Genomic DNA, 25,221 nt, shown 5'->3' on the forward strand with positions numbered 1-25,221 from the left:
GTCGGACGAAATGCGTGACTTTGCACCAGTCGCGTGGCTAACCCAACGCTGAGGAGAGCTTGTCGAGATCTCCGCGGCCATGGTCGGTTCGCGACAAAACCTGGCAGGACCCGCTACTACGCTGAGTGGCCCTCCGCATTTTCCTATTGACACCTTGGAAAGGAGCTTGAAAAATGCAACGGAATTGCTTTACAGAGCGAGAGCCCACCAAAGGGAGACCGTCTCTGCTACCACAGGACCGAGCTCCTTCCCAATACAGGACGAGATAGGCCTTTATGTTCGACACGAAAAGCAAGCATCGGCCAGAAATGTAAACGAAGTGGATGCTCGGCGTATGCAGACCCACACGAATTCGCCTTCGGTGAGAGTTGTAACAGAATTGATAGGCCAAACTCCTCAAGCTTCCAAAATAAGCAACAAGGAGGTGGGGGCCTCATCCCTTTTGCAAGCTTCCATAGAGCAGTTTCGGAAGCACCTCAGCGAGCAGGTAGTACTTACGGACGACACCATTCGTTCTGATAAAGAGAGTGTTCAGGAACACGATACGTCACAGTCGGCTGATCCGGATACAATCCCGCAGTCAGCACCCACGGACGACATCATACGTTCTGAGAAAGAGCGTGTGCAGGAACACGATACGTCACAGTCGGCTCATCCCGATACAATCCCGCAGTCAGCAGACGTGTTAATATCAACAATACCATCGTTTAACTGGAAGGACGCACTTGTGTTAATGAATGAATTAAAAGTGCAACTTGGTGCCCTCAATCATGATTTCAGGGAGTTTCTTAATGGGATTCGTATGTCAGACCACAATTTGGATCCGCCTCCAGAGATGGGCACGGGTGCAAAAAGGGAGAAGCAAAGCACAGTCGTAAGCGCTGCAGAATCACGCAAAATGCACTTGTTGGAGCGTATCGAGGATGCTCTGCATGATTTTGCTCAGATGAAGACGAGAATGGGTTGGTCACAACTGGACGATGTCGCTGCAACGAGAGCGTCAGGCCAAGAGAGTGTTCAGGAACCTGATACGTCACATTCGGCTCATCCCGATACAATACCGCAGTCAGCAGACGTGCCAGTATCAACAATACCATCGTCAAACTGGAAGGATGCACTCGTGTTAATGAACGAATTAAAAATGCAACTCGGTGCCCTCCATCGGGATTTCAGAGAGTTTCTAAATGGGACTCATATATCAGACCACAATTTGGATCCGCCTCCAGAGATGGGCACGGGTGCGAAGCAAAACACGGTAACAAGCCAACCCGGTGTTGCGGCATCACACAAAACGCAGTTTTTGGAGCGTATCGAGGATGCTCTGTACGATTTTGCTCAGATGAAGAGAAGAATGGGTTGGTCACCATTGGACGATGTCGCTGCAACGAGAGCGTCAGGCAAGCAAGTCGTAAGACCATCGTCGGATAGCTCCCCTACATCAGATTTGCTAGCTGACCAACAAGACCTTGAAGCAAATGGAAAGAGTAAACGCATGCACACTTCTGTCGCTTTTGGTGAGAACTCTTCCAGCAAGCGTTTGAGAGCATCTCCGACACAGACCTTCTCCTACTCTGGTGTTACAAAAGCTCTTCGTGAAATTCGTGAGAAAACGAGCCTTGTGATGGGGAATATGGTCGAGTCGGAAGTGTCTAGCACATCACTGCGGCCAACTTACTTCAATTTTTCGGACCTCTTGGATGAAGATAGTTTTTCAGACGTGTTCAATCATGACCGCATCAAAGCGGTGGTGACACGGAAAATCGAGGAGCTTGCCATTCCTGAGGTACGGAAAGGGAGTGATCATTCCTCAGCCATGTCCTTGTTCAGAATAACTGAATGCATCCTAGTTGTCTGGAGCAGGCCGTTCTAGACAAATTCTGTCAGAAACATATCCCCGTCCGATGGTAAACGTCCCCATTCTTCAGCCGAAACATCGGCAGCCCACAAACGTCAAAATATTTGATAAAACTGCGAACAGGAAGACTTCAGCACCAGTCAAACGCCCCTTATATGAGCCGACTAAACCTCGTACCAAGACTCAAGAAAACGTAGTACTTCGAGCTAGAAAAAACGAGGGCAAATTAAGGTATGGCATTTTGCCAAAATACTGGGGAATTATACTCATTTGGCGCCACACTAAAGGCCTGCACAAGAGAACTTGCCACCGAAACGGTCGCTGGTTTCGTTCCCTCCATCTCAACGGGAAATGGCATCTACTTCAGACCCAGCTTTCTCCGGTAACAAGCGCGTAGTTACCCCGCAAGACATCACCACCGGACGAGAAATACTCGCTCGACATGGCTCCGCGCAACGGCCACTGAACTTGCTCAATGTGAGAGTACCCAATTCGCCCGTCTTTTTACGACCTACGTCCATTCGTCCACCGAATGCGGCATTTACTGCGAAATCGCGTGAAATGACGCCGCCCCGCCCATCTCAACCTACCGTATTGAAACAGTCGGCCCCTCAAATAACCCCGATAAATTTCCCATCAATTTCGGAAATAAATGGCATGAGCAACTTTTGTTCAATCTCCCACCCTCCTCCCACTAATCATTGTGATTTGACAGTTGACGATGACCTAGCCGGTAGGAGTCCTTCGGGCGTGGAACTCTCTCACTCGCGGTCTCCATCGATCGTGAGTCCGAAGGTATTGGCTAAAACACCAGTGAGCGTTGAATCCGACTTCAGTGGGACTGTTCAAGCTTTTAACCACTCCTAAATACTAGAAAACTATCGGCGTTCAGTATGTCACTCCACCCAAGGTACATGGTACACTGGATACATATCATCACTGGTGTTATATGTTGATAATGCTACTTAAATCAGGATGTCTCAATTCAGTATCAAACTCCGGAAGGAACGGTATGCCTTGACGAACCCCAGACTTGCATTTATGACTATTCCGAAGCTTGAAGTTTCTGCTAACACAACATATCAGAGTCCATCTTCAAGTCTGATGAATGTGCGTATGCCTACGGTAGCAGAGACCCGGCGAGCGATGCGCAAGATCGTGAAAGAGGAGCTAACCCATAGGAAAGAGGAAGCCTTGCGCGGTTACAGGTACACCCCACGTCCAAGGCACAGATTCCCTTCAGATGGCTTATAGATGAGTTACTCGGGTTCTAGATCTGCCGCTACTAGTCCTCCGCCGTCCGGGCGTCTGGGAACATTTGAACAGAAGCTTGCAGAGTGGGTCCAAGCGGAGGTGCTAACCTTAGCAGCCAAACCAATACCAGCCAGGCCATTACCATCGCGACAAGGTGAGAGCACTTGTACCAGTTTAAGTTGTTATCGGCAAAGTGGCTCAATTGCCGATATGTACGCAGATGCCCAGACAATGGCCGAATTGCAGCAACCAGCGAGCCTTCCGAATACTCTTTACGCTGCAGAGAAGATAGCAGACAAGATTCTGCAGGAAGTCATCTCCGCAGAGGGACGGAACGTTGCATTTCAAACGGTTATTGATGTCATGGAAAGTCGTGTCACCGCGGCGACGCAACAACAGTTAAAACAGCAGCAGCAACAACAACAAGATTCCAAAGCCGAAGGAAATCGTGATTCATTAACTCCCCGAAACACAGAGAGTTCCGAGTCTCTGGCGGTTCTTAATGAGCTGAAGCTGCTCAGGAAAGCAGCAGAAGAGGACAAAAGGAACTCCATAAACGAGGACGAGCAATGGCGACGCCAACAAGAAGAGCGACTTCGGGCTATGGAGCAGCAGATCAACAAGGTGCAGGCCTCACCTATCCGACGGCGTGATCGTGTGGAGAGTGCCCCATTGCTATTACCCAGTGTTCCAAAGGTGCAGGTACACGTGCCTGCCGCTCACGAAGTACGCAAAATGGACGAAGCTTATAGCAGGGCCAAGCTGGAAGCAGAGGAGGAGCGCAGGAAACGCAGAATGGAAACAGAGGAACACCGGAGAAGACGCAGATTGGAAGAGGAAGAGGAGAGGATAAAATTGGAACAGTTACGACAGGAGCGGCGAGCTGACGAGGCCCGGAAAGAGCTCGACAGACGTAAGCGGCAACTGGAGGAAGAAGAGCGCCTGCACGAAGAGAAACTGCTTGAAATAGATCGACTACATCGTGAGAAACTGCAAGAAATGGAGCGTATTGCAGAAGCAGAGCGTAAGAAAAGAGAACAAGATCTAGAAGACAGACTGCATCGTGAGAAGTTGGACGCCATTGAACGTAGCGCCGAAGAGAATCGCAAGAAATTGGAAAGAGTATTGGAAGAAAAGCTCTCACAGGAGCGAAAGGAACAGGAAGAAAAAAGAGCTGCAGAGGAAGAGGAAAGACGGCGGGGGGTGCAGTTCGACGAATTGAGACTTAAGGCTTTTTTGGATAATGAAGAGCAAAAGCGAAATTGGCCAGAAGGAGAAATCGTGCAACGAGTGAATCTGGCTGCGGAAGAGGCTCTGAGGAAGATAAAGTTAGAAAAGGAAGATTTTCAGCGAAGGCAAAAGCTTGCTATCGAAGAGACTGAGAGGAAGCGAAAGTTAGAAGAAGAAGAAGAATTCCAACGAAGGCAACAGTTCGCTAGGGAAGAGGCCGAAAGGAAACAGAAACTTGAGGAAGAGCAGCAACCGCTCAATGAAGAACGAAAATTGCTACAGCAAGCGCTCCATGAGTCTGCTAACAACATGCAACGTGGTGAGGAAAAAGTAGGGCAAAATACCGAACCTGCTGGGAGCGGTGTAGAAAGACAGGAAATCACGAAGGCAGAGCAATCAACCAAAGCCGTGCAGACGTTTGGTTTTCAGGAAGATATAGCCACGTCCAAACGACCGGTAAGACTGAAAGTCTAAAGTCTTGGACAAATCCAAGTTAACTTTTGAATTGTTTAACTATATAGACGCAACGTCAACAATTGCATCCCGTCGAGTCCTCCCGAAAGGAAATTGCCGTTGTGGCATCTAGCGATACCAGCTCTGTCGGGCTTACCACACTTTCACTGATGTTGTCTGAAGGAGAAGTCCGTACTCAGCTTTTCAGGTAACACCATTATCTCGGACATAATTTCTCGTGGCTCTAAAACAGACCCTGAATCATTGCAATAAATAGTGAAGGGGAAGTCGCACATCCGATTTCTCAAAGGTTCTTTCGAACAGCGAGGGCGCTCTCCGGTGACGAAGAATCAGAGGGTTCATCCACATCCCGGGACGCTCTCAGCTTTGTAAGCCTGCCAGGCCAGATCCCGCCTATTCCCATCTCGATGAGGAGCACTCGCATCCAGGAGGGTCACAACATGGAACCACGTCGCCTTCCAAACCAACGATTTAATCGGGATGGTGACATATCTTCGGGTGAACTCACCCAGTCCTTGCAATCTGATTTGGTACCTAACCCAGCTGCAATCGAAGTATTGTCCTATCCGCGAACCCTACCACAAGGGAGAGAAAAAAGCATCCAAGTCTCCGATGGTGAACTGAGCGCTTCGGAAGGCGAGCTCCAGTCACAGACAGATAGGTGGGAGCCACGGAGCGTCATGTCAAAGGGTGAAATCGGGGCTACAGATGCTGTGGAAACACTTCATACATCTTTCGGGGAGAATCTCCCCAGCAGAAAGTCCGTCTCCTTAATCAGAGATGTGCCAAGCGGAGGTGATCAGAGCACATCGGACGTCGATTATGGAAGTCCAGCGGTGTCGCACACCGACATACAAGGATACAGACGGTCAAAACTACCCGTTCCCGCAACATCACCGGCTACAAAATTGAGAAAATGAACATCGTCCTGAATCATCTTTGTACATATTATGCGAGCTCAATTAAGCCCGTAATGCTTAAGCTATTTGTACAGTGAAATGTGCCTATCTACATGTTAAATACGGAATCACACACTGTCCGGTCATGAAATTACAGTCGCTCCTGTGCTTCTCGGTCATCCAGAAACGGATGTTTAACGGCCTCCTCTGAGGTTATTCGCTGTTCCGGGTTTAAGGTTAGCAACTTCCGCAATAGGTCAAATCCCTCTGGCGGGATTTCCATTGCTCGCTTGCTGTGAAGCTTCCAACACATGTCTTCAAAGGACATGGCTTGACCAACCGAAGGAATGTTCGTTTCAAAGCGCCGTTCTGTGCAGAAATTGTTAAGCCCTACCGCTCTGCTGACAGTTCGCAAGATGCAACGTACTGAAGTAAGTCGCGACTTCTTTCAACGCAACTTTGCCAAATATGTGTGCTATCTCCAGTAGCGCCTCCTGGTCTTCATTGGATTGGAAAAAAGGGAAATGGCCCGTAAATATACAGAGGAGTATGACGCCTGCAGACCACATATCAATGGCTGTTGTAGCCACAGATAATTTTTCGTCAGGACTGAGTCATTTTGCAGAAAAACTATACCACTCGTATGATCTTACCACATGTTTGATTGACGACCTTGAACAAAACCTCCGGAGCTCTAAATCCTCTTGTGCCCGCACGGTTTGCCCGCACACTTGGGCTGCCGCGGTTTTCAAAGTGTCGTCAATCACCATCATATAAACTTCAGTAAATGAATAGCTCATATCATACCCACCGTGGATCGTTTACAATGTACCCGAGTGGTCGACTGCCTCTCGATCTGGGGACGACTGGCTTATCCTTGGTCGCTCCATCATTCTTACCCTTCGCGCGCGTCTCTTCTTTCTGAATGCCGTCCATGAACATCTTAAGAGCAGATGCTGCAGCAGCCTCTCTGGTAACATACCTGCGCTAGTCCGAAATCTACTAGAACCCCAGTGCCAAGCTTTGGGTGATACAGGAAATTACTGGGCTTCACGTCGCGGTGAATGATTTTATGTTTATGAACGTGTTCCAACGCTCGTAATAAACAGCGCATGTAGTCTCGGATTTGATCCATGGTCATCGTCAAATAGTAATCCTGAAATATGAGTAACTCAAACTCAGAAGAGTGTATTATTTAGCATAGAAACAGCAAGAACTCACGCGAAAATCAAGATGACGAAAGTAAGGCAGACTGAATTGGAAATTAACATCGCACAAACAGATGCTGCCCTAAAGGAATGCTGGCACTCACACGGCGACCACCTAATATACCATCATGCATGCTCGTCAGTATTTGAATTATCTTGCTCGGAACAATATTCATACCTGGTCTTCATGCCTCATCGCCGTGATGATCGGAACTATATTCGGATGTCCACTATGAACAGCAATCAGCAACAGGCCTGAGGGAATCCACATGACGAGTGCTTGCACCGACCTCAGGATATGCAAGATCTTAATTTCGTTAAAAATTCGCTGAGGGCTGCTTGTCACATAAATCCGCTTCAGGGCGACGGCAGGTACTCTTCGTCTCTGCTGTTTTGTATCGCCGTCATCGTCTTCGGAATCCGCCAAAGCTTGATACGTCGCCCATCGACTATTATCGTACGCACAATGTTGCAAGTCAAGGGCTTTATACACAGAGCTAAACGTTCCTATGGTCAAGACATATGATTTTAAGTTGGCAGCTACCTTGGGAGGTATTCTGGCCGTCTCGCAAACCTTCTCCAATTTTATTAACTAGCCGATAATTCTCCCACAGCTTGGGGAAGACGCGATAGAAGTCCTCCATCTCTTCCTTAGTTTCTTGATCGATGGCGTTGTAATGTGGGCTTTGCGACTGAAGTCTCGTCTTCTTGGTTGTTGGGGCTTCAGCGAGGTACGAGCGGCGTTTTGCGACAGTTCCCTTTGGAGGATCTGGCAATGTCCCTGTGCCGGATTCGCCTCGCGCTCCCTGCGTGCTATCTTCTACCGCTGGTTCAGTCTCCTGTTCGGTACCGTCTTCCATTGGGCTATCGTCTTGAACCGTTGTTGTCTCGCCCGGGTCGTCCTTCACTTCACCATCATCATCTACGGTTATGGCTTGGGAGGACTCCTCTCCAGAAACATCTTCCGTCTCAATTCTCTCAGTATGCACCGCTCCCATCTCAGCGTCACCCAGACTTTCCGTGCTGGCATCCTGCACAGAGCTAAGAGAACTCAATTCGGAGCTGGTCAGACTTTGCTTCCTTGGAGGTGAAGCTTCAGATTCACTTCCAGGGTCATACACCTGGTCGAGACATATTCCTGGATTCGCGCGACGATGTTGCTGTATGGGGGGCGCGGCCTTGTCTGGGGAGCCGCTGTGGACAGAGTAGATGGTCGCCATGAGAAGCGGCGGGGACGGGAAGAAGCGCGCGTTCGGACTTCGGACAGCATCTACTGACTAACCAATCATGAGTCATGCAATCTAACCATAAACGTCTTTTATGAATGGCAATAGAGCTATATCACAGATAGCTTTGGCTGCCTTTATTTTCTATCTTCAACCATGATAATATGATAACCAAACTGGGTTTTGACTGGAGGGTCTGTGTAAATGGGGCTGCCAACTGTGCTCGGCTGAAGGGCAAACGCAGCGTCTTGGAAAGCTCCAACCATTGAGCCTGATCGGAAGTCAATGAGGTTCCATTACGTTGGAAAGAAAACTCTAATCGTTGCCACACGTACCTCTCACCATCCATCCCAGTGAGCCGCCTTGTTTTGCTTTGTCTTCAGAGTATTGCTCCGCAACCTATCCAATTCTGTCAGCTTGGTCCATGTTCTGCAGGTATCTTGATATGGCAAGAACCTTATCGAAAGGCTGCTTCTCTTTTAATTTCGCCATCGCTTCCATGCACTTTGAGAAACCACGAAAGTCAGTGCCGGGTAACCTCAAAAATCCACAGCACAAATGGTACCTTTCCGTGTTTTTCACACAGTATATGCCGTACCTATGATGTTCACAATCACATATAAGGTTTCACTGTGTTACTACAATGGAGCTCCATCATGTTCAAAGTACTTTTATTGAGTTGGCTGCTTTTAGCTTTGTTGGCTTTGACGATCCACTATCGTCTGCGTCCGTATGTTAAAAGTGCTTAGAGGTGACGAACATAAAGACGCCAGGGCTTTGATTACCGTCGCCTGCTCCCCCCTTTCCCTTGGCGCCCTTGCCCCCCGCTGCTGGTTTCTTGGGCATGACCTTTATACTCGTCTTGAATGATCTGCAATCGAGATTTGCAACGACTCGCTTTCACCGTGATCTGATCACGTGCTGGCCTGGCGATCGGACTGACTCAGCTGCTTACCAGCTTGGACGGCTAATCCCAATCCCGTCGTGTTCCAACCTCGTTCACCATCTTTAAGATAATTGCAACCTAATCATGTCATATCAAGATTTGGAAGTGCGTGTGGAGGGAGGCATTGGTACAATTACATTGTCTAGGGAGGAGGTAGGTCCCGCAAGTACATCATCCCACCGCGAAACGATCGATTAAGCACGTTAAAATCCCGTTAGAAATTCAACAGTTTCAGGCAAGGAACTTACTCAGCATTGCAGCAAGCATTGCAAGACTTGGCGGAGCGAGATGATGTCAGTATAACGGTGCTGACTGGAAAGGGCAAGTTCTTCAGTAGGTGAGCGGCCTGTGCCCTTTTTCTGGTATTTGATATTGTCCAATGGCTCAACCAGCAAACGTCGGTATCCAGTGGTGCAGACTTCACAGAGGAAAGGGAAGCTCCAAAATCCAAACATGAAGCTTGGGTCAAGTTTAGAACTGTCCTCGAATTTGCTACCGCGGCAGTCACACGGGCGGTAATTGACCACCCAAAGCCATTGGTAGTGCTGTTGAATGGTGACTATCTATTACAAGGCTGCCACATTGTGACACACTTACAGATTGTTCTACTTGTTACCAGGGCCGGTGATTGGATATCCCGCTGGCGTCATTGCGAATGCGGATATCATCTATGCTGCCGAGTCTGCATACCTTTCTTGCCCATTCTCCTCCCTTGGACTTTGCGCGGAAGGTGTGTATCTGTGAAAGACCTGGTTTACACTGGTTTATCTTAGCGTTTCGGAGTTCTAAAAGTAGCATGACGTCATTATAGGAAACTCATCGTTGGCGTTCGTGCAAAGAATGGGGCTGGGCCCGGCGCAGGAAGCACTGGTAGGCAGGCAGATACCCGAATTCTCAGCCAAAAGGAAGGCTTACGATTCGCATTATTTAGCTGTTTGGCAAACGCTTCACTGCACGGGAGCTAGAGAAAGTCGGGTTTGTCAAGTACGTTGGCCTTTCATCGTCATTGCCCGTTGAGCTCCAGGTGTTGATATTCGCTTCCCGCTGTAGCCGAGTGTTCAGCAATGAGGAGTTCGCTTCCGAAACGACTAAATTACTACAAGGAGCAGTGAAGACATGCCACCCAACTTCCATGCTAGTGACAAAACGGCTCATTCGATCTGCTTTCAAGGACCAACAATATAAGACCCTCATGCATGAAACAGATGCCCTTACAGAACGGTATATGTCTGGTGACCCCGCGATAGCATTCAAGAAGCTGATGGAGCGTAATGGTAAGCGACACTCGAATATACGCCGTGCGCACCATTTGATCCTTTTCCCGTCAATCCTATTTAGCTGCTAAATCTCGTGGTAGCAAGCTCTAATTTCGGTATTGAGCAGTACCTCCCTTAGCGCTGTAAAGCTATAAATAAACTCATTCAGTTTTGACTTCCAAAATGCGTAAGAATTGTTTCAAAATCATCTCAATTTACATATGTACAAAAGAAGGCCATGCTCAATTTTCTGCATAATAATTGCTCAAGTCGCCAATGTTCTCCACATCGCTAAAGACAAAACGGACCCGCATTGGACCGACTTTGATCCTTTAGAGAAAGCAAAAGGAATTTCTCATGGCAAGCATCCGCCTATCACATCCCGAGTTTATATGTGATGTCTACAGCATACTCTTCTCTCAAAGATTGCTACTGATCGAACCCGTACAAAGTACGGCCTTGCCTGTATTGAGATATGTCAAAGCAGAACCAAACACAAAAAGAATATGAGTTATACCTTTTGAGGGCATACACCACGTCCATGGCGTTGACAGTCTTTGCACGGCGGTGCTCCGTATATGCAATAGAATCTGATGTCGTCATGTTAATGATAGCCAACCCGCATACTCTTACGAGGCCCAAGCCCGTACCTTTAAGAACGCCGGTAAGAAATTTCTTAAGAACGATGCGGACCTCTGTTTTTATGGCAAGCTGATTAGCCAAGTTCATTTCGCACAGGACGGCGTGCGGGCCATTATCTCACCTTCATAAATGGTCAGCGACATTCTCTTCACACCACCTCTTCGTGCAAGCCGTCTGATCGCCGGTTTTGTAATTCCTTTCAAATTATCTCTGAGGACCAGTCTATGCCGCTTCGGTGTGCCATAATTTGACAAGTTGATGCCAGACGGTCCCTTTCGTTTTATACCCTTTCCTTTGCCTTTACCGCCAATACCAACACCCAAACCCTTTCCTCCTGCACCTCGTCCACTCATGATGTGACGATGGGAATGTGCTTCTGGAATGCGCAAGCTTTTGACAGGAAGGCTGTCAAGGACCCATCCATATTACGTAAACATCAAGTGATCTGTCGCCGAATGACTCACAACATCCCAACATCCGCTCGACAGGCGAACCCTAAACCATTCTGATAGCAGGGAATAACGTCAGTCAAGCTGAAGCAGCTCCCAGTCGATGAGAAAAGTGTCATCTGTCACTTGTAGCTTGTGTGTTTGCTGGATGCCTATCTGCCCGTGCATGGGTTGACATACTGAGACTGCTTAAATTACGGGTCCCAACCATGCACTCTTTTCGATCATATCACTACGAAAACCTGATTGACACCGCTGGTTAGGAAAACTGAAATACAAACCTGTCAGCAACATTCAAAATCAAATAATATTACACACTTTCAAAGAAATTCTATCTAAATAGTCAGTCATGAACAAATGTCCCCTAATATGCACTCATCATGTATCGCCCTCAACGCCGTCTCTGCCCTCTCTTCTTCAATGACACAGGAAATATTTATCTCAGACGCTCCCTGCGATATCATTTCAATATTCACGTTGTGCTTCGCTAATGTCTCAAACATGAGACCCGCTATCCCGACCATATTTCGCATCTGCTTCCCTACGAGGGAGAGAATCGCCATGTTCCGAATCACATCCACCTGCGGAGAAAGACATTTCGTGTTAACTCACGTTGCATTAAAGACGTACAGGCACTGCCCAAAGTGCTTACCGTTCCATATTTTCGTAGCTCAACCAAAGCCCGTTCCAGTTTGCTTTCCTTTACATTCGGGCTTAATGCCATGCTTACATGAACCTCAGAGGTGGATATGAGATCGACTACAATGCCATATCGGTCGAGGGCCAGGAATATGTGAGCAAAGAAACCATGCGACACGGACTTGCGATTAGAATGGACGTTGAGGACAATGACATGATCTTTGATGGTGACAGCTGTTGGTCGTTTTTGGTCCTCCGATAAGGCCAGGCCGTTTCCATTGGGTGTTTTGCTGCCAAGGTAATCCTCTCCAAGTTTGGGTATCCGTGTGCCTCCAGGTGTGAGGCATTCAATGGACTCGGCGTGTTGAGGCGGCACCCAACCTTCTGGTATAATTACAGTACCGTCTCCATCTGGTTTGAAGGTATTTTTGATCCTGATGGGAATGCTGGCCCGGATGACCTGTTCCATAGTGAATGGATGAATGACTTCCGAGCCATAGTACGTCAACTCAGCAGCTTCTTCTGGGGAGATGGAAGCAAGTAAAAGCGCCTTAGGCGCCTTTCGAGGGTCGGCCGTGAATATGCCGTCAACCTCTTTCCAGATCTGCAGCTCCCGTGCAGCCACTCCAACCGCAATCAAAGCAGCGGTCAAGTCCGTATAACCTCGCCCAATGGTCGACAAGATACTTCCTGGGACAGGTCCCAGGTAGCCCGTTACAACAGGAACTGTGTTTTCCCCACAACCCTCAATGACCACTGCAAGCCGTTGTGTTAGATAATCATAAAAGGTTTGGTCGATCGCCTTTTCATCAAATTGTGCTTCAATAAGTTTTTCCAGATTCACGTAAACGGCGTCTACACCCTGACATGGACATGTTGATCAGATGGTCAGAGCCATGAAAGCGAAACGTAGACAGCGAATATTTTCAGTTACAAACCTGGCTTTGCAACAAGGCGGCAAAGATACGTGCTGACAGTTTCTCGCCTGTACTGATCATGACATCTCTGGACCGTGGAGATATTTCATCGATCACTTCGGCGGCCGCCATAAACGATCGCAAGCGAGAACATTCGGCCTTTACATCTCGCTCCGCCTCAGCCCGTGCGGGACCTTCAGCGACCGCATTTTCTATTGTTTTCAGATGCCCCTCTTCGATGATGTTCACAATATCGAGGTATCGTTGTGAATTCGGCTTTAGCACCTCCTTTGCTGCCTCGAGGAGTCTATCCAAAGGTACATTACAGTGAGATATGCGACCAACATACGTGAATCCACCAGGACTTATTACCGGCTAGTGGTTCCCTCAGCCTTTTTGTGGCTGCTCATGGCAGAGAGAACGACAATGACACGGTTTGATTTGAGGTTGGACCTGCACGCAAAAGTGTTTGAGACAACGCATCATCAATACCACAGAGAAACCAGGAGTAGGGAAAGTAGGGAAAGTAGGGATCCGCACATACTTTACAATCTCCGCCACTTCCAGCATGCGCTCGGCACTTCCGACGCTGGTTCCCCCATACTTTTGAACAACTATCGGGAGCGCAGGTTTCGCCATGATCTGCGACTGCGCCAGTGTGGGAGTTCCAATGGGTATCAAACGTAGAGCGTTCTCAAAGGCCCTTTGTCTGGTATCACGCCTTTAGGCCAATCTGCTCGCCAAACGGTAATGTCAAAAGCACAAGTGTGTCGCCTTGATATCGATTTTTTTGAGATCATCAATGGTCACACAAGATACAAATCGGTGGCACAGTCACAGCGAGGCTGTTCGCGCTCCGAACATTAGAGAAACGCGACGGCTGGGTTCCAAAATGGACACTGATGGAAACAAGCATGCAGATCAAATCAAATGATGGCAGCGTCCGTGCAGCACAGTAGCTTATGGCACACACGAGATGCAACAGGAAAAATCAAAAAGATGCCAGTTCGAGCCGAAATATGATCGTCTATTAAAGGACTAACAAAAGAACGACCACACATTTGCCACAGGGATCCAATGATCCTTGCAGGAACAACGAGTTCCGCAGCCGCAGCAATAGACCAACTCTTGTGAAACATCGACACGAAAGCTTACGCAACGAGAGCAGACGCGGTGGAGGACTCGCTACAGATTGGCAAGGAAGAATCGGTAAGCATTTTGAAGACGACGATTAAGGAGCAATACAACACAACAATTGATCCCCCTCACGGGTTGCAATTGGAACATTGTAAAACCCGCATAATGTCCCGGCATGTGACACCATCTGGTGGTGACCATGTTGGAATTGACAAAACAGATATCAGATACGTACTACTTCCAGTTGGGGGCAAGCTGGCCAGACTTCTTGTAGTAACGAGCAAGACGGTGAATACGGGACTCGATCAAGATAAGACGGAACTTGGAGTCAGCGTCCTTCCTGTTGCGCTCAAGGTGCTTGCGGACAGCAACAGCCTTCTTGATCAAGTGGTAAAGATCTTCGGGGATCTCAGGGGCGAGACCGTTGGACTTGAGAATACGGAGAATCTTGTTACCGGTCACATTCTTGACCTGAGCAATACCGTGCTGATCCCTGTATTATAATACAAGAGTACAACTCTGTCAGTGGGAAGGCCGGAAAATGGTCAATGAGGATCTTACGAACCTGAGGATCACACCAATCTGGGAGGGAGTGAGACCCTTCTTGGCAAACTTGCCAATCATCTCAATGACTTCCTCAGGGGTGGTCTTGAGCCATGAAGGGGGAGTACGGCGGTAGGGGAGAGCCGAGGAGGCAATACCCTTTCCAGGAGCGTGCATACGACCCATTTTGAACTGCAAAACAAAAACGCGATAAGGACATGAGTCTCTTTCCTCCTGTACAAGGCCATCCTCTCCACTCTAAATACGTACTGCTGTGTCTGTGACTTGACAAGAGGGACAAGATTAGTTCGGCTCGTTCTACCGAGATTGGAGAAGAGATGCGAAGAAGAGGAAGGTCCAACTAATTCTGGGGCTGCTGCTGCTTTTCATCGCCCATTTCTTTTTTCAATTCCAACCAATCAGACAAGATCATGTGAATGCCATGCCAACCAGCGGCACAGCAAGCTTCTTCAAGTTTTGTTTACGTCAAAAGCCAATGTCTATTGAGATGTTGGAGCTCGTCGCTGGGATACGCCGCACAACACTGCGAGATCCACGCCTTTTGCTGCTCCTGAAGTTACTCTTCTCCTGCACGTTCCATGTCTTGCGCACAATGCACTCTTGTAGGAAACATGGGTTTGGCTGGGAGTTAACAAACTGAAATGCCATCAACGCGTTCCAAGAAAATGGGATGGCCAATGTGGCACAGCAGAATGACTCATTCAGCAGATTGGCAGTTTGTGAGCTCTCCGACATTGGAGGACTGAAGGGCCTCTCCATCTTGAAGCCAGGCAACCTAATGAGTGGACTCAAAAAGCTCTTGAAAAGCGCCCGAGAAGAGTTACAAGGCAAGAACTACGAGGCCGCGAAGGAATATTGCGTCCAGATCTTGGACGAGGACGAGACAAATTACAATGCTCTCGTCTTCTTGGGGCTCGCTGAACAAAACTTGAGAAACGTTGCTGAAAGCGAAAGAGCATATCAGAAGGCAGCAAAGCTTGCTCCTTCAAATCCTCTTGCTTGGCAGGTTTGGAGATAATGTATTTTGGCTTATGGCGATAATTGCCATGCTCATGTTCCCAAATGTCGGCAGGGACTTGTCAACCTTTATGGTGAGACGGATAATAATTCGCGGCTAGCAGAGGCGTTGGATGCGTTGAGAAGATTGTATTTGGAGAGGTGCGTCTAATGCGTTTGCATCATGCGCTCTGTCCTGGCTTATTCAAAAGCTTTCTCTTGATAGTAAAGAAGGACAGAAATGTCTTGAAACAACAAATAAGCTCATCGACCTTTTCGAGCGTACGAATCAGAGATTGAAGGTAGGAAGATATAACAATTAGTGGAGGAGCTGCATAATGCCGCAACTGAGCAAATGCTGTTTCAGGCTATTGCCGTGCTGAAAAGCCTTGCTCCGGGAACAGAATACAACGATCTCTGCGCGAACCTTGACCTTCCCTCCCCGTTAGTACTATGGCAGCGCATTGCAGATCTGCAGGAGCAGCATGATACCGAATTGCGAAGTAAGGAAGTGGAAACGCGACGACGCCGATTAGGTGCGGATAGCTTAGAAGTCATCAGGGAGAATGTGGACAAGGAGGTCATCATTACATCGCAGGTAGTTTCAATATTCACATTTTAGCCTAGTCGGCACACTGGCCATAGTTCCTAAGCGCCTACTCTCCAATGCACTGCAGCTCGAAGAGATCTATGATATACTCCTCGATATTGCGAAGCAGCACACTGAGGAAAACCAGGTTTATTTGGAAATAGGACAGAGATTTGTCGAGTTTATGTCCAAAAAGCTTCCATATGTGGCATCAGAAGAGAAGGGCAAGGTAATCGCTCGAAACAAATGCCCGCACAGTTAAATTTCTAACAGCGCTCTAGTTGCATGCCAAAATGCTCTCCCTTGCCCGCGCCATAATCGACCAAGGATCTCGAGCCCCTCTTTCATTCGAGACTATTATCGACAGCCAGGATGTTGCCGTAGGTAAGTTAAAGGTTTGGAACCCCTTTTGCATATGACTCAAACTCATGAGCGAGTGAATTTGTAGCCGACTATGACGTGGGATTCTTTAACTTGATTCGAAATGAGCTCGGCGATTCCTATCTTGTACGATTGGCGAGTGGCTATTTAGCGTGGCGAGCGTCAACGGATAATGTCGATCCTCTAAATGATCTTCTAGTGAGTGTCAAACAATTGACATGCAAATGGTGTGACAATCTTCTCTAACACCGTCGTGTAGCAAGGGCTGCAGGAGAACCCATCCTCTTTTTTCGGCTATCGAGTACTCGGGGAGGTGTACGTGGATCGTCGTGATTACGACGCTGCGGTGGAATGTCTGAACAAAGCTCAAGAACTCTATACACAAATCACGGAGCGGACCACGCAGAATCTTACAAAGTAAGGTCGCAGAATCTTTACAGTTACTGATCCCAACGTATATGTCTCACGGTTACTATTAGCGTTGCTGTGTCACTAGAATTGTCGTTAGCTCGCGCGTATCTACTGCTGGGGAGTAAAACTTTACCGAATGCTTTGAAGCTTTACAAGGGCATTCTGCAACGAAGTTCCAATAACATAATGGGACTACAGGTAACCATTCAAAGCGGAAGCCTCCTTTTCGTTTGCACAGAGTGCTGACTATGAGAAAAGGGCTTGGGGATGACTCTTAGTGCAATGCAAAAATTTGACGAGGCACAACGATGCTTCGAGAAAGTACTGCAACTGGATAACGAAAATGACACTGCCAAGGCGGAACTGGGATGGATATACTACCAAAAGGGAAACTATATTGAAGCTTTACGCCTTCTTCGTGAGGCCATTGGCAAACGAGAGGATGCTGTGCATCTGTGTTGGCTGGGTAAAGTTTATTGGGCAATGGGCGGTGAGTGTGTAGCGCTGAAGCTAAATGGCTTGACCCACGGCACTTACTATCATGCAAATCAAAGATGTGTATCGCACTGATAAGCAGTTTGCACATGCAAATTGGCTGGGTGCTGCCAAGCGTGACCCAAACTATGCCCCGGCTTTTGCATGTCTTGGTCAGTTCTATGCCGAAATTGAGCAAGATCGCGTTCGCGCAGTGCGGTGTTATACGCGAGCAGTTGCATTGGATGCAGGCAATGAACAAGCGGCCAAAGCATTAAGCCGAATGCTTCTTGAAGATGGGCAGTCAACTTCCGCCAAGGGCGTTCTAAACGCATTTGTGTCGAAAGCACAGCGTGCCGCGTGGGCCTACAAACAGCTCGGTTTTATTGCCTTGGTATGTGCAGAATTGACGTAGCCTGTACAGTCGGCCTCAAATTGACCCTTTCTCGATGGCAGGCAAATAAGGAGCACATTGAGGCAATGGGGCACTTTCAGACTGCCCTTCGAATCAACTCTAAGGATACGCACTGCTGGGAGGGTTTGGGAGAGGCCTATATGACGGATGGAAAGTACATGGCTGCATTGAAGGCGTTCGGTCGAGGCCTCGAATTAGAAGCAGGTTCGGTCAGCTTGAATTACCAAGTGGCTGCACTGAAACAACAGCTTGGGCTGTACGGTGAAGCTGTGCAAGCCTACCGTCAAAGTCTAGACTTGATTGCTGCTACCAACCGTGAAAGCATGAGAGCACATATCCCTACCCTCAAGGGACTCTGTGAAAGTCTGCTTCTGGAGGCGCGGCAAAGCTTTGAGGGTGGCGCTCATGGACTGTGTGCACAGCTATTGGGCGAGGCTCTCGAAACAACATTGAATGCAATGAAAACAACGCAGCTGCATTCGCTTGCCAAAATACTTGGCGACACGAGTCTAGCGTACAAGTTACTCATTCCAGCATATGCAAAGAAGGCTTCCGTTCAGGTTGTACGAGACGCGATTGACTACCTGGAAGCGAGCCTTTCTGCGTCTGGACAAAGCAATGTCGCAGACGGGGATAGTACGGAAGGCGTAGATCTCCTCTTGCGCTGCGCCACCGCAGCGTATAAACTGGCTATCCAACTTTGCGCACGGAAAGGCTCCAAGGAAGCTCTTGACCTTAGCGCAGGGTACTGGCATGACCTGGCTTTGACATATTTCTATCGCCACCATGAGCTGTTTGCGAAAGATCCCGAAGGAGCCCGACGAGAGAGGTTTTCTTCCTATGCAGTCGCATGTGAGAAGAAAGCAATTAAGAAGCACCCCTTGAATGATGCCTACTGGAATGCATTAGGAGTGTACACACTTTTGGAGGATGCACGTGTTAGTCAACATGCATTGATAAAAGCTCTTGAGAGCAACGCCGAGGTATGAACCGGTAGCTATGGAAGATGACGTCGTTTGCTACGACTTCTGCTAAATGATTTTGGTCTAGAATCCTGCGTCATGGGCCAATCTTGGCTTATTGTATTTGCTTCAAGAAGACCTTGACCTGGCACGACAGGCGTTCTCCAGGGTTCAATTTGCAGACCCGGAATGGCCTATGGGCTGGTTTGGACTAGCAATCATTGCGGAACGCGCCGGCAAGGATGCGCTTGAGTTCTTCGAGCAGGCTTACGAGTTAGGTGGCACTGCTGTGGTGAGTAGGGCATTACGAGTGACGAATGAATGCACACAACACTCAGGCAAGCCTCTTAAAAGTTAGAGGTCAACTACATATACGCAAACTATATATATCGCCATGCCACAAGGCATCGCCGTCGGGATTCCGCATCATACAGTACAGCCACGCTTTGTCTGCTCAAGATCACGCAACAGCGACCCGATGACTGGGGTCCACTTAACCTCCTTGGACTGGTGCTAGAGAGACAAGGCATTTACTCCAAGGCCCTCGATGCCTTTGATGACGCTATGCGGGCGCTTCAAAGCTCAAACATAGCGCGTCTGCCAGCTGACGAACGCAAGACATCCCTACGGCTCATCACGGAAAATCGGGCTCGTGTGTTATGTTCAATGGGGCGCTTTTCCGATTCGACAGCTGCCTACAGCGAAGTATTGAATACAGCTGTTGGTGACGTCTATACGCAGATTGGAAACGGCTTGGCGCTGTCCTTTGAAGAACGACTACCGGCAAGCCTGGAATCGTTTGAGAAGGCGTTCCAAATTGCGGCTGACGCAACCGGCGAGGATGGGACGACAACCTTGCCGAACGATGTAACGCTGATTCTGAGCCAAGTCCTCTACGCACTGGGTAGCGAGCAGCACCAGGAACTGGCCAAGCAGCAACTTCTATCCTGGTAAGTATATCAATTGCGTCCTGGAGGGTTTGATGTCGATTGACCAATTGTTACTCAGTGTCGCTCGAGACCCTCGTAACATGAAGGCCCTGATTGGACTCTGTGCATTTGGGTTGATTCGGCAAGACTTCGCTCTAGCGCAAAGCGCTGCGGCCGAGATTATCAAGATCCCACCAGATGGGCTTGGGGAATTGGACGTCGACGCCGACGACGTGTTGAGTCGCCTGTTTATGCTTCAGGTAATACCTGTGTACATCGTGCGCGTAAAGTACCCAAAAGTGCTAAAGAAATTTTCTCTGAAACAGGGTAATCTGAAAGCAAGCAAAGGCTTCCTCAGTAAAGCGGTACATCGATATCCGTGGAAAGCCGAACGGTGGCGAACGCTAGCTGAGTTTCTATACCGGTATGTTTCAATGGGTGAAACCCGTGAACCGTATGCTAAGATTATGAATCCTTATGTTTGCAGTCATGCACCGGGCGATACCTCGACTTTAAAGACCGCCGATGCGGCAGTCGTCCTTCCAGCCGCCCCGACTTCGGCAGCTCGCTCGTCGGTCAACATGACACTTGGATTGACATCGCTGGCAGCGGGCGAAGCTGGTTCTGGAACTTCTTTGACTACGCAATCCCGGAAAAGGCAGAGAGCGTTACAGAGGGCCATTCGAATATCGCCTGGAAATGCAGTGGCGTGGATAGCGCTTGCATTGCAAATACGTGCAGATGCCGCAGTAGATGTGAGCGTCTCTGAGAACAATCCCTCAGAGTCCGTTTTGCGATTCCGCACGAGGTGTAAGACCGTTCAAAGAATAGCAGAGCAAGCAGCGAGCGTGGCAACATTCGAACAACAGGGTAATTTACTATCCGGTTCTGTCAATCATGCCCATAGAAGAAGCCATTTGTCTTCCGCCATAGCGTGGTCTACGTTAGTGGTGGCGGAATCAGGGATTGCCAGAGGGGAAGCTGATGGCCACACCATGGACGACTTGCGAATAGGGACGCAGTTAGCTTCAAATGTAGTAGAGCAAGGTCATCCGCGTCTTCAAGGGTACGCTTATGCCGTGATTGGCAGGGGATTGCAGGCCACGGCAGATGCGGTAGGGGCGACTTTATCATACAAGAAGGCCGCTATTACAGGCTTGGGTTCGGCTCTGGAGGTAAGTACTCAAGTCACAGTATCCTGAACATGACAATTTCGGTAACAATTGTCTTCTGTTAGGATTTGGCTCAGCTCTACCAATCACTGCTTTTACATCCAGCCTCAGAACTCTGTTATCGTCAAAGTCTGCTAATGAAACCATCGTCTTACCTGCGACTGAGGTTCTCGTCACTATTGCGATTGACAAAACTTGCCCTCACAATAGCCAATATTCCCCTGGCAAATGAAGCAATAAATGAAGCCCTGAAGCTCAATGCTACCTCACTAGCTGGAAGGTGCTTGCAAGCCCTAATGTACTTCCGAAGTGGAGAAGCGGGGAAAGCGAATAAAGTTTTGCGGGGACTCGATCAAGCACATCCATACGTCAAATTGGTGACAGATTCATTGGGTTAAGAATTGTAGATATGTTACAATATGTGGAATAAATAGATACTACGCTGCAATAAGGATGCTAGATAGGTACTATATAGCCAGAATTGCACCCAGCGATTATTTCAAGTCTATCTCTACGCCGCAAAGTTGACAACCTTCCATTCCTTCTGCGAGTTTTGAATTAGCCGGTTGCCCTCCTCTTCGCCACCCAGCACTGCAACAGCACTAGGGCGTTGAGCAAGGTATTTAGCTGCAGCATCTTTCACATCGGACAACGTAACAGCAAAGAGGCGCTCCCGTCGTCTATGGATGGATATCACATATCAGTTTTGTCATAAGTACACCAGAAAAGAGGTTGTAGCTTACGCCTGTTGCATCTCAAATGTAATGCCGGTTCGGAAGCGAAGCATGCCCTGAACACGAGAACATACGATTTAGAAATCAACTAGATATTATGCTCGGTTGAACCCGCGCATTACCTCTCCAGCAGCACTGATAGGAGCATCAACATTCTGAAATATCGAGAGCTTGGCCTCGTCCAGCTCTTGCTGGCCTAGATGCCGGTTGATATCCAGCGCCCATTCCACGGCTCTATCATAAGCCTGAAGAGTTCTCTCCAAGCCACCCGCGGGATCCCGGTAGGACCAGAATGAAAGGGTGCCATCAAGGTTCGAGTATGAAGCCCCTCCACCGTATGCGCCACCTTTTTCGCGGATTTCACGGTGAAGGAAGCGGTGCGTCATAAGCGAAGCGAGTACCTTTTGAGAACGATGCAGTCAGCATTTGGCATTTTAGCCACATTTAGGAACTAGATTGGTGTGCACCTGCAAGGCTGCCGAATCGGGATGCGTGTATGGTACTCCCAAGTAGCTTTTGGCGCTGAAGTTGACCGCCACAGGGAGAGGTACAAATGTACGTCCATAAGTCGGCACATACTCTTCAGATGTCCCAGAACGATTTGCACGAGTTCCCTGCCAACCCAACGTATCCACAAGACGACTTATGCCTTGCTGATGAGCGTCCCGAGCGCTGTCCACTGTAATAACAGCTCCCTTCGAGGATGTCTGTTCTTTAGCAATGAAGTTGGCAATTTCCTAAACAACAAATTATTCAGTTAGGACGCGACAATCCGGTTGCGGTGGACACCCTCGCATATCTACCTGCAATTTTTCAGATATTTGCTGAATGCTATCTACGCCATTCCTCGCAAGCCGTCCCAAAAATCCTACTTGAGTCAAACCCCCCAAAACTTCTGACTGGTTCATTGCCTTGGTGACTTCTGCACCAGCCGCCAACATTGCATAACGATGCCCGCTTTGTACGACACCCTGGCTGGCGTCGCTCGCTGCTGTTAGAACCACTGTACGCAGCCGTTCCAAGTCCTCCCAGGCAGCCTCAGAAGCGATTTCCGACATCAACTCATACATAGGAGAAATGTTTTTATCAAGGCACGAGGAGGAAAGGGTTAGAGAGGCGCGAGCCTCGGACAGGGAGGCAGGATCGGTTCTGATGGAGACTGCCGCTGAGATTCCCCCCGTAAACATACGAACGGCTTCATCGAGAACCGGAAGAGATTTTCTTTGTGTCCCAATGGACGGAAGGGACTAATCCACAGTGGGATACGTCAAAGATTAGCAGACGAGTTCATCTATCCTACACTGCTATCATGGCATTACTCACGCTGGAGAAGAGTGGCAGATACTCTTTGAGTTCCTGAGGAAGTTTTTCAATGGCTTTTACGATTGATACATATGACACACCGTTTGTGGCTGTCGTTCGCCATTGCACCGGGAACGCGCTGGATCCGACAGGTGCGTCTACCACGGGATACTGCTTTCCTTCCTGTGCAATATCAGCAATTGTTAGGGTAGGTAGAGATGACACATCTGTGCACAGATAGTATATGGTAAATGAGAAACTGCGGATAAAAAATTGACGACGGAATGCTGATACTCACCCTCGGTCGCCTCCTGGCTCCGCGTCAACTTGACGCCATCTTCCAAGATCTTTTGCTTTTCTGTTGGACTCAAATTATTGACCATTTTGTCCAATTTTTTCCGTTCTGTCTCCGCCAGTTCCTCGCTGAATCTCTCATCAGGTTCCATTATGAATACCATGCGATGTTGATTGTTCAAAAAATATTTTTCAATCATCGATTCGAAAAATTTGGGTTTTGCAAGAGAAGCGCGGAGCTGCTGGATGTGCTTTGCGACCTCCAAAAATTCCAATGGATCACCCCCATGCACCCAGTGGCTCATAACTTGTTGTCCCACCATCATTCCGAAGTTCGCATTCCGATGCTTGAGGCCAAGCTCCGTCTGATGAATAATGCTCTCCACCCTTTCTGGATCGAAACCCGTACGAGCAGCATCTCTAAGGACGTCCATAATTTTCCCCTCGACCATGTCCACATCCTCAGACCTGATCCCCTGCAGCCCAAATGACACATTCGTCATTTTTGTATGCTGGTTGTATCCAGTGGTTACAGAGTAGTCCGACCCTATATTCGGTTCTATCAGTGCCTTAAACATAGGAGACGCGGCACCGTCCATAAGAAGCGATGTCAGGACCCTCATCGCAAACGACTCAAAGACGTCTGTGTCCTTGTTCGACAGAAAGGCTACTGCCATTTTGGTTTGTTTGTCCGGCTCACCCATTGGGTCTGGAGGACAAGTCACACGAATGCGTTTGGGTTCTGCAAACGATTTCATTTCCGGATCCTGAGGTGGCGGGATCGGTGCAAATCGCGCGATCCGGTCGTCAATAGCTTTCAAATGTTCTTCTAACGGGAATGTGCCGTAGGTAAAAAACCGTGCATTACTCGGATGATAGTGCGTTTTATGGAATTCGACCAACTGTGAATGAGTTAGATCCGTGATAGCCATTGGATCTCCGCCGCTCACATGACTATATGTTGTTCCAGGATAGAAGTGTTGCTGAGCCCGGATCGCGAATAGGCTTCCTACGTCCGAAAGAACTCCCTTCATCTCGTTGTATACGACTCCCTTAAATATGATGGGAGTGGAAGGATCTTTAGGATCTTCATGTTCCAGCCGCCACCCTTCTTGTTTAAAGTCTAGCTCTCTCAACAGTGGCGCAAAGGTGGAATCCATATATACATCCATGAGGTTGCGAAAATCTACAGGGTTCTCGGTAGAAAAGGGATACATGGTATAGTCGTTCCCCGTCAAAGCATTCATGAACGTTGCCATACTCCGGTTCAGCATTTTGAAAAATGGGTCACGGACGGGGAAGCGCTTGCTACCGCAGAGGGTTGTATGCTCCAGAATATGCGGCACTCCCGTGCTATCATTCACAGGAGTGTGAAATCCAACGTTGAATACATTGTTCGAATCGTCCTTAAAAACATGCAAATAGCCAGCCCCCGTCTTTTCATGCTTGAGTTGAATGGCGGTCAAGTCAAACTCGGGCACTTTGCGAACGTTTTGAACTTTGAATCCATGAACGACGTGACCTGGCTGATACTTTTCCGACACTACACCGAAAGCATTGCACATTAGGCTCGCCAAAGCAGAACTAGCATGTAAAACTGCAAACCTGCAAACCTTCGGTGAGTGTCGCCATTCCTGCTCTTGTGGGCCATCTGTTCAGATGCAATGGCCGGCCTCCAGCCACGGAGCGCAGCAGCAGTTGCCGTGGCAGTGGCATTTGTGTCAAAGGCTTGAAACGTGCAATCTGGCTAGAGGGAATCTACGCTTTCCTGTGGTGATCTCGTTGAGAGGCGAGCAACTTCATTTAGCACTGAGTCACGGGTTTGATTCAGCGTTGAAAGGCCTTTCGAACCAACTCCAGAGTTGG

At 48.5% G+C, this 25,221-nt stretch overlaps 8 protein-coding genes across 8 annotated transcripts; 3 read left to right on the forward strand and 5 right to left on the reverse strand.

The window, feature by feature from the left end:
• The first annotated feature begins 63 nt into the window (after positions 1 to 63).
• Positions 64 to 5,863, forward strand: SPPG_03265 (uncharacterized protein). The gene is made up of 10 exons (XM_016751540.1): positions 64 to 1,783; positions 1,848 to 2,086; positions 2,143 to 2,650; positions 2,730 to 2,765; positions 2,830 to 2,865; positions 2,942 to 3,063; positions 3,130 to 3,263; positions 3,330 to 4,795; positions 4,861 to 5,000; positions 5,070 to 5,863. Exons 1-10 carry the CDS (start codon positions 80 to 82, stop codon positions 5,731 to 5,733), a joined length of 5,049 nt encoding a protein of 1,682 aa, XP_016609502.1. The 5' UTR covers positions 64 to 79; the 3' UTR covers positions 5,734 to 5,863.
• SPPG_03266 (CDC7 protein kinase) lies at positions 5,713 to 8,992 on the reverse strand (the record flags this gene model as incomplete). Its single annotated transcript, XM_016751541.1, has 16 exons — positions 5,713 to 6,081; positions 6,140 to 6,289; positions 6,366 to 6,448; positions 6,524 to 6,633; positions 6,695 to 6,868; positions 6,934 to 6,964; positions 7,025 to 7,035; positions 7,099 to 7,150; positions 7,211 to 7,427; positions 7,495 to 8,197; positions 8,302 to 8,417; positions 8,482 to 8,545; positions 8,603 to 8,650; positions 8,712 to 8,744; positions 8,816 to 8,868; positions 8,932 to 8,992. The coding sequence occupies 16 exons, from the start codon at positions 8,990 to 8,992 to the stop codon at positions 5,864 to 5,866; spliced, it is 2,124 nt and encodes a 707-aa protein (XP_016609503.1). The 3' UTR covers positions 5,713 to 5,863.
• Positions 8,993 to 9,130: 138 nt separating this feature from the next.
• Positions 9,131 to 10,651, forward strand: SPPG_03267 (uncharacterized protein). The gene is made up of 8 exons (XM_016751542.1): positions 9,131 to 9,245; positions 9,311 to 9,429; positions 9,502 to 9,647; positions 9,712 to 9,822; positions 9,904 to 9,962; positions 10,024 to 10,076; positions 10,143 to 10,366; positions 10,431 to 10,651. Exons 1-8 carry the CDS (start codon positions 9,177 to 9,179, stop codon positions 10,457 to 10,459), a joined length of 810 nt encoding a protein of 269 aa, XP_016609504.1. The 5' UTR covers positions 9,131 to 9,176; the 3' UTR covers positions 10,460 to 10,651.
• Positions 10,521 to 11,365, reverse strand: SPPG_03268 (uncharacterized protein). The gene is made up of 4 exons (XM_016751543.1): positions 11,112 to 11,365; positions 10,999 to 11,043; positions 10,866 to 10,938; positions 10,521 to 10,811 (listed from the first exon to the last, which is right to left on the reverse strand). Exons 1-4 carry the CDS (start codon positions 11,341 to 11,343, stop codon positions 10,778 to 10,780), a joined length of 384 nt encoding a protein of 127 aa, XP_016609505.1. The 5' UTR covers positions 11,344 to 11,365; the 3' UTR covers positions 10,521 to 10,777.
• Positions 11,366 to 11,723: 358 nt separating this feature from the next.
• On the reverse strand, positions 11,724 to 13,757 carry SPPG_03269 (aspartate kinase). The gene is made up of 5 exons (XM_016751544.1): positions 13,540 to 13,757; positions 13,368 to 13,448; positions 13,017 to 13,302; positions 12,092 to 12,940; positions 11,724 to 12,020 (listed from the first exon to the last, which is right to left on the reverse strand). Exons 1-5 carry the CDS (start codon positions 13,632 to 13,634, stop codon positions 11,787 to 11,789), a joined length of 1,545 nt encoding a protein of 514 aa, XP_016609506.1. The 5' UTR covers positions 13,635 to 13,757; the 3' UTR covers positions 11,724 to 11,786.
• Positions 13,758 to 13,995: 238 nt separating this feature from the next.
• SPPG_03270 (40S ribosomal protein S13) lies at positions 13,996 to 15,312 on the reverse strand. Its single transcript, XM_016751545.1, has 4 exons — positions 14,946 to 15,312; positions 14,698 to 14,867; positions 14,368 to 14,625; positions 13,996 to 14,180 (listed from the first exon to the last, which is right to left on the reverse strand). Exons 2-4 carry the CDS (start codon positions 14,859 to 14,861, stop codon positions 14,147 to 14,149), a joined length of 456 nt encoding a protein of 151 aa, XP_016609507.1. The 5' UTR covers positions 14,862 to 14,867; positions 14,946 to 15,312; the 3' UTR covers positions 13,996 to 14,146.
• A 54-nt stretch (positions 15,313 to 15,366) lies between these two features.
• On the forward strand, positions 15,367 to 21,602 carry SPPG_03271 (SKI complex subunit tetratricopeptide repeat protein SKI3; the record flags this gene model as incomplete). The annotated part of the gene is made up of 18 exons (XM_016751546.1): positions 15,367 to 15,702; positions 15,769 to 15,854; positions 15,919 to 15,994; positions 16,060 to 16,290; positions 16,370 to 16,510; positions 16,563 to 16,665; positions 16,730 to 16,860; positions 16,922 to 17,079; positions 17,142 to 17,271; positions 17,332 to 17,563; positions 17,628 to 17,941; positions 18,004 to 18,945; positions 19,013 to 19,216; positions 19,279 to 19,874; positions 19,933 to 20,113; positions 20,180 to 20,277; positions 20,341 to 21,028; positions 21,091 to 21,602. The coding sequence occupies 18 exons, from the start codon at positions 15,367 to 15,369 to the stop codon at positions 21,421 to 21,423; spliced, it is 4,980 nt and encodes a 1,659-aa protein (XP_016609508.1). The 3' UTR covers positions 21,424 to 21,602.
• SPPG_03272 (uncharacterized protein) lies at positions 21,350 to 25,155 on the reverse strand. The gene is made up of 8 exons (XM_016751547.1): positions 24,969 to 25,155; positions 23,360 to 24,898; positions 23,083 to 23,288; positions 22,563 to 23,006; positions 22,227 to 22,496; positions 21,882 to 22,160; positions 21,769 to 21,815; positions 21,350 to 21,705 (listed from the first exon to the last, which is right to left on the reverse strand). Exons 1-8 carry the CDS (start codon positions 25,069 to 25,071, stop codon positions 21,537 to 21,539), a joined length of 3,057 nt encoding a protein of 1,018 aa, XP_016609509.1. The 5' UTR covers positions 25,072 to 25,155; the 3' UTR covers positions 21,350 to 21,536.
• Positions 25,156 to 25,221: the final 66 nt, after the last annotated feature.

This window comes from Spizellomyces punctatus, assembly GCF_000182565.1.
Source record: "Spizellomyces punctatus DAOM BR117 chromosome Unknown supercont1.5, whole genome shotgun sequence".
Lineage (NCBI taxonomy): Eukaryota > Fungi > Chytridiomycota > Chytridiomycetes > Spizellomycetales > Spizellomycetaceae > Spizellomyces > Spizellomyces punctatus.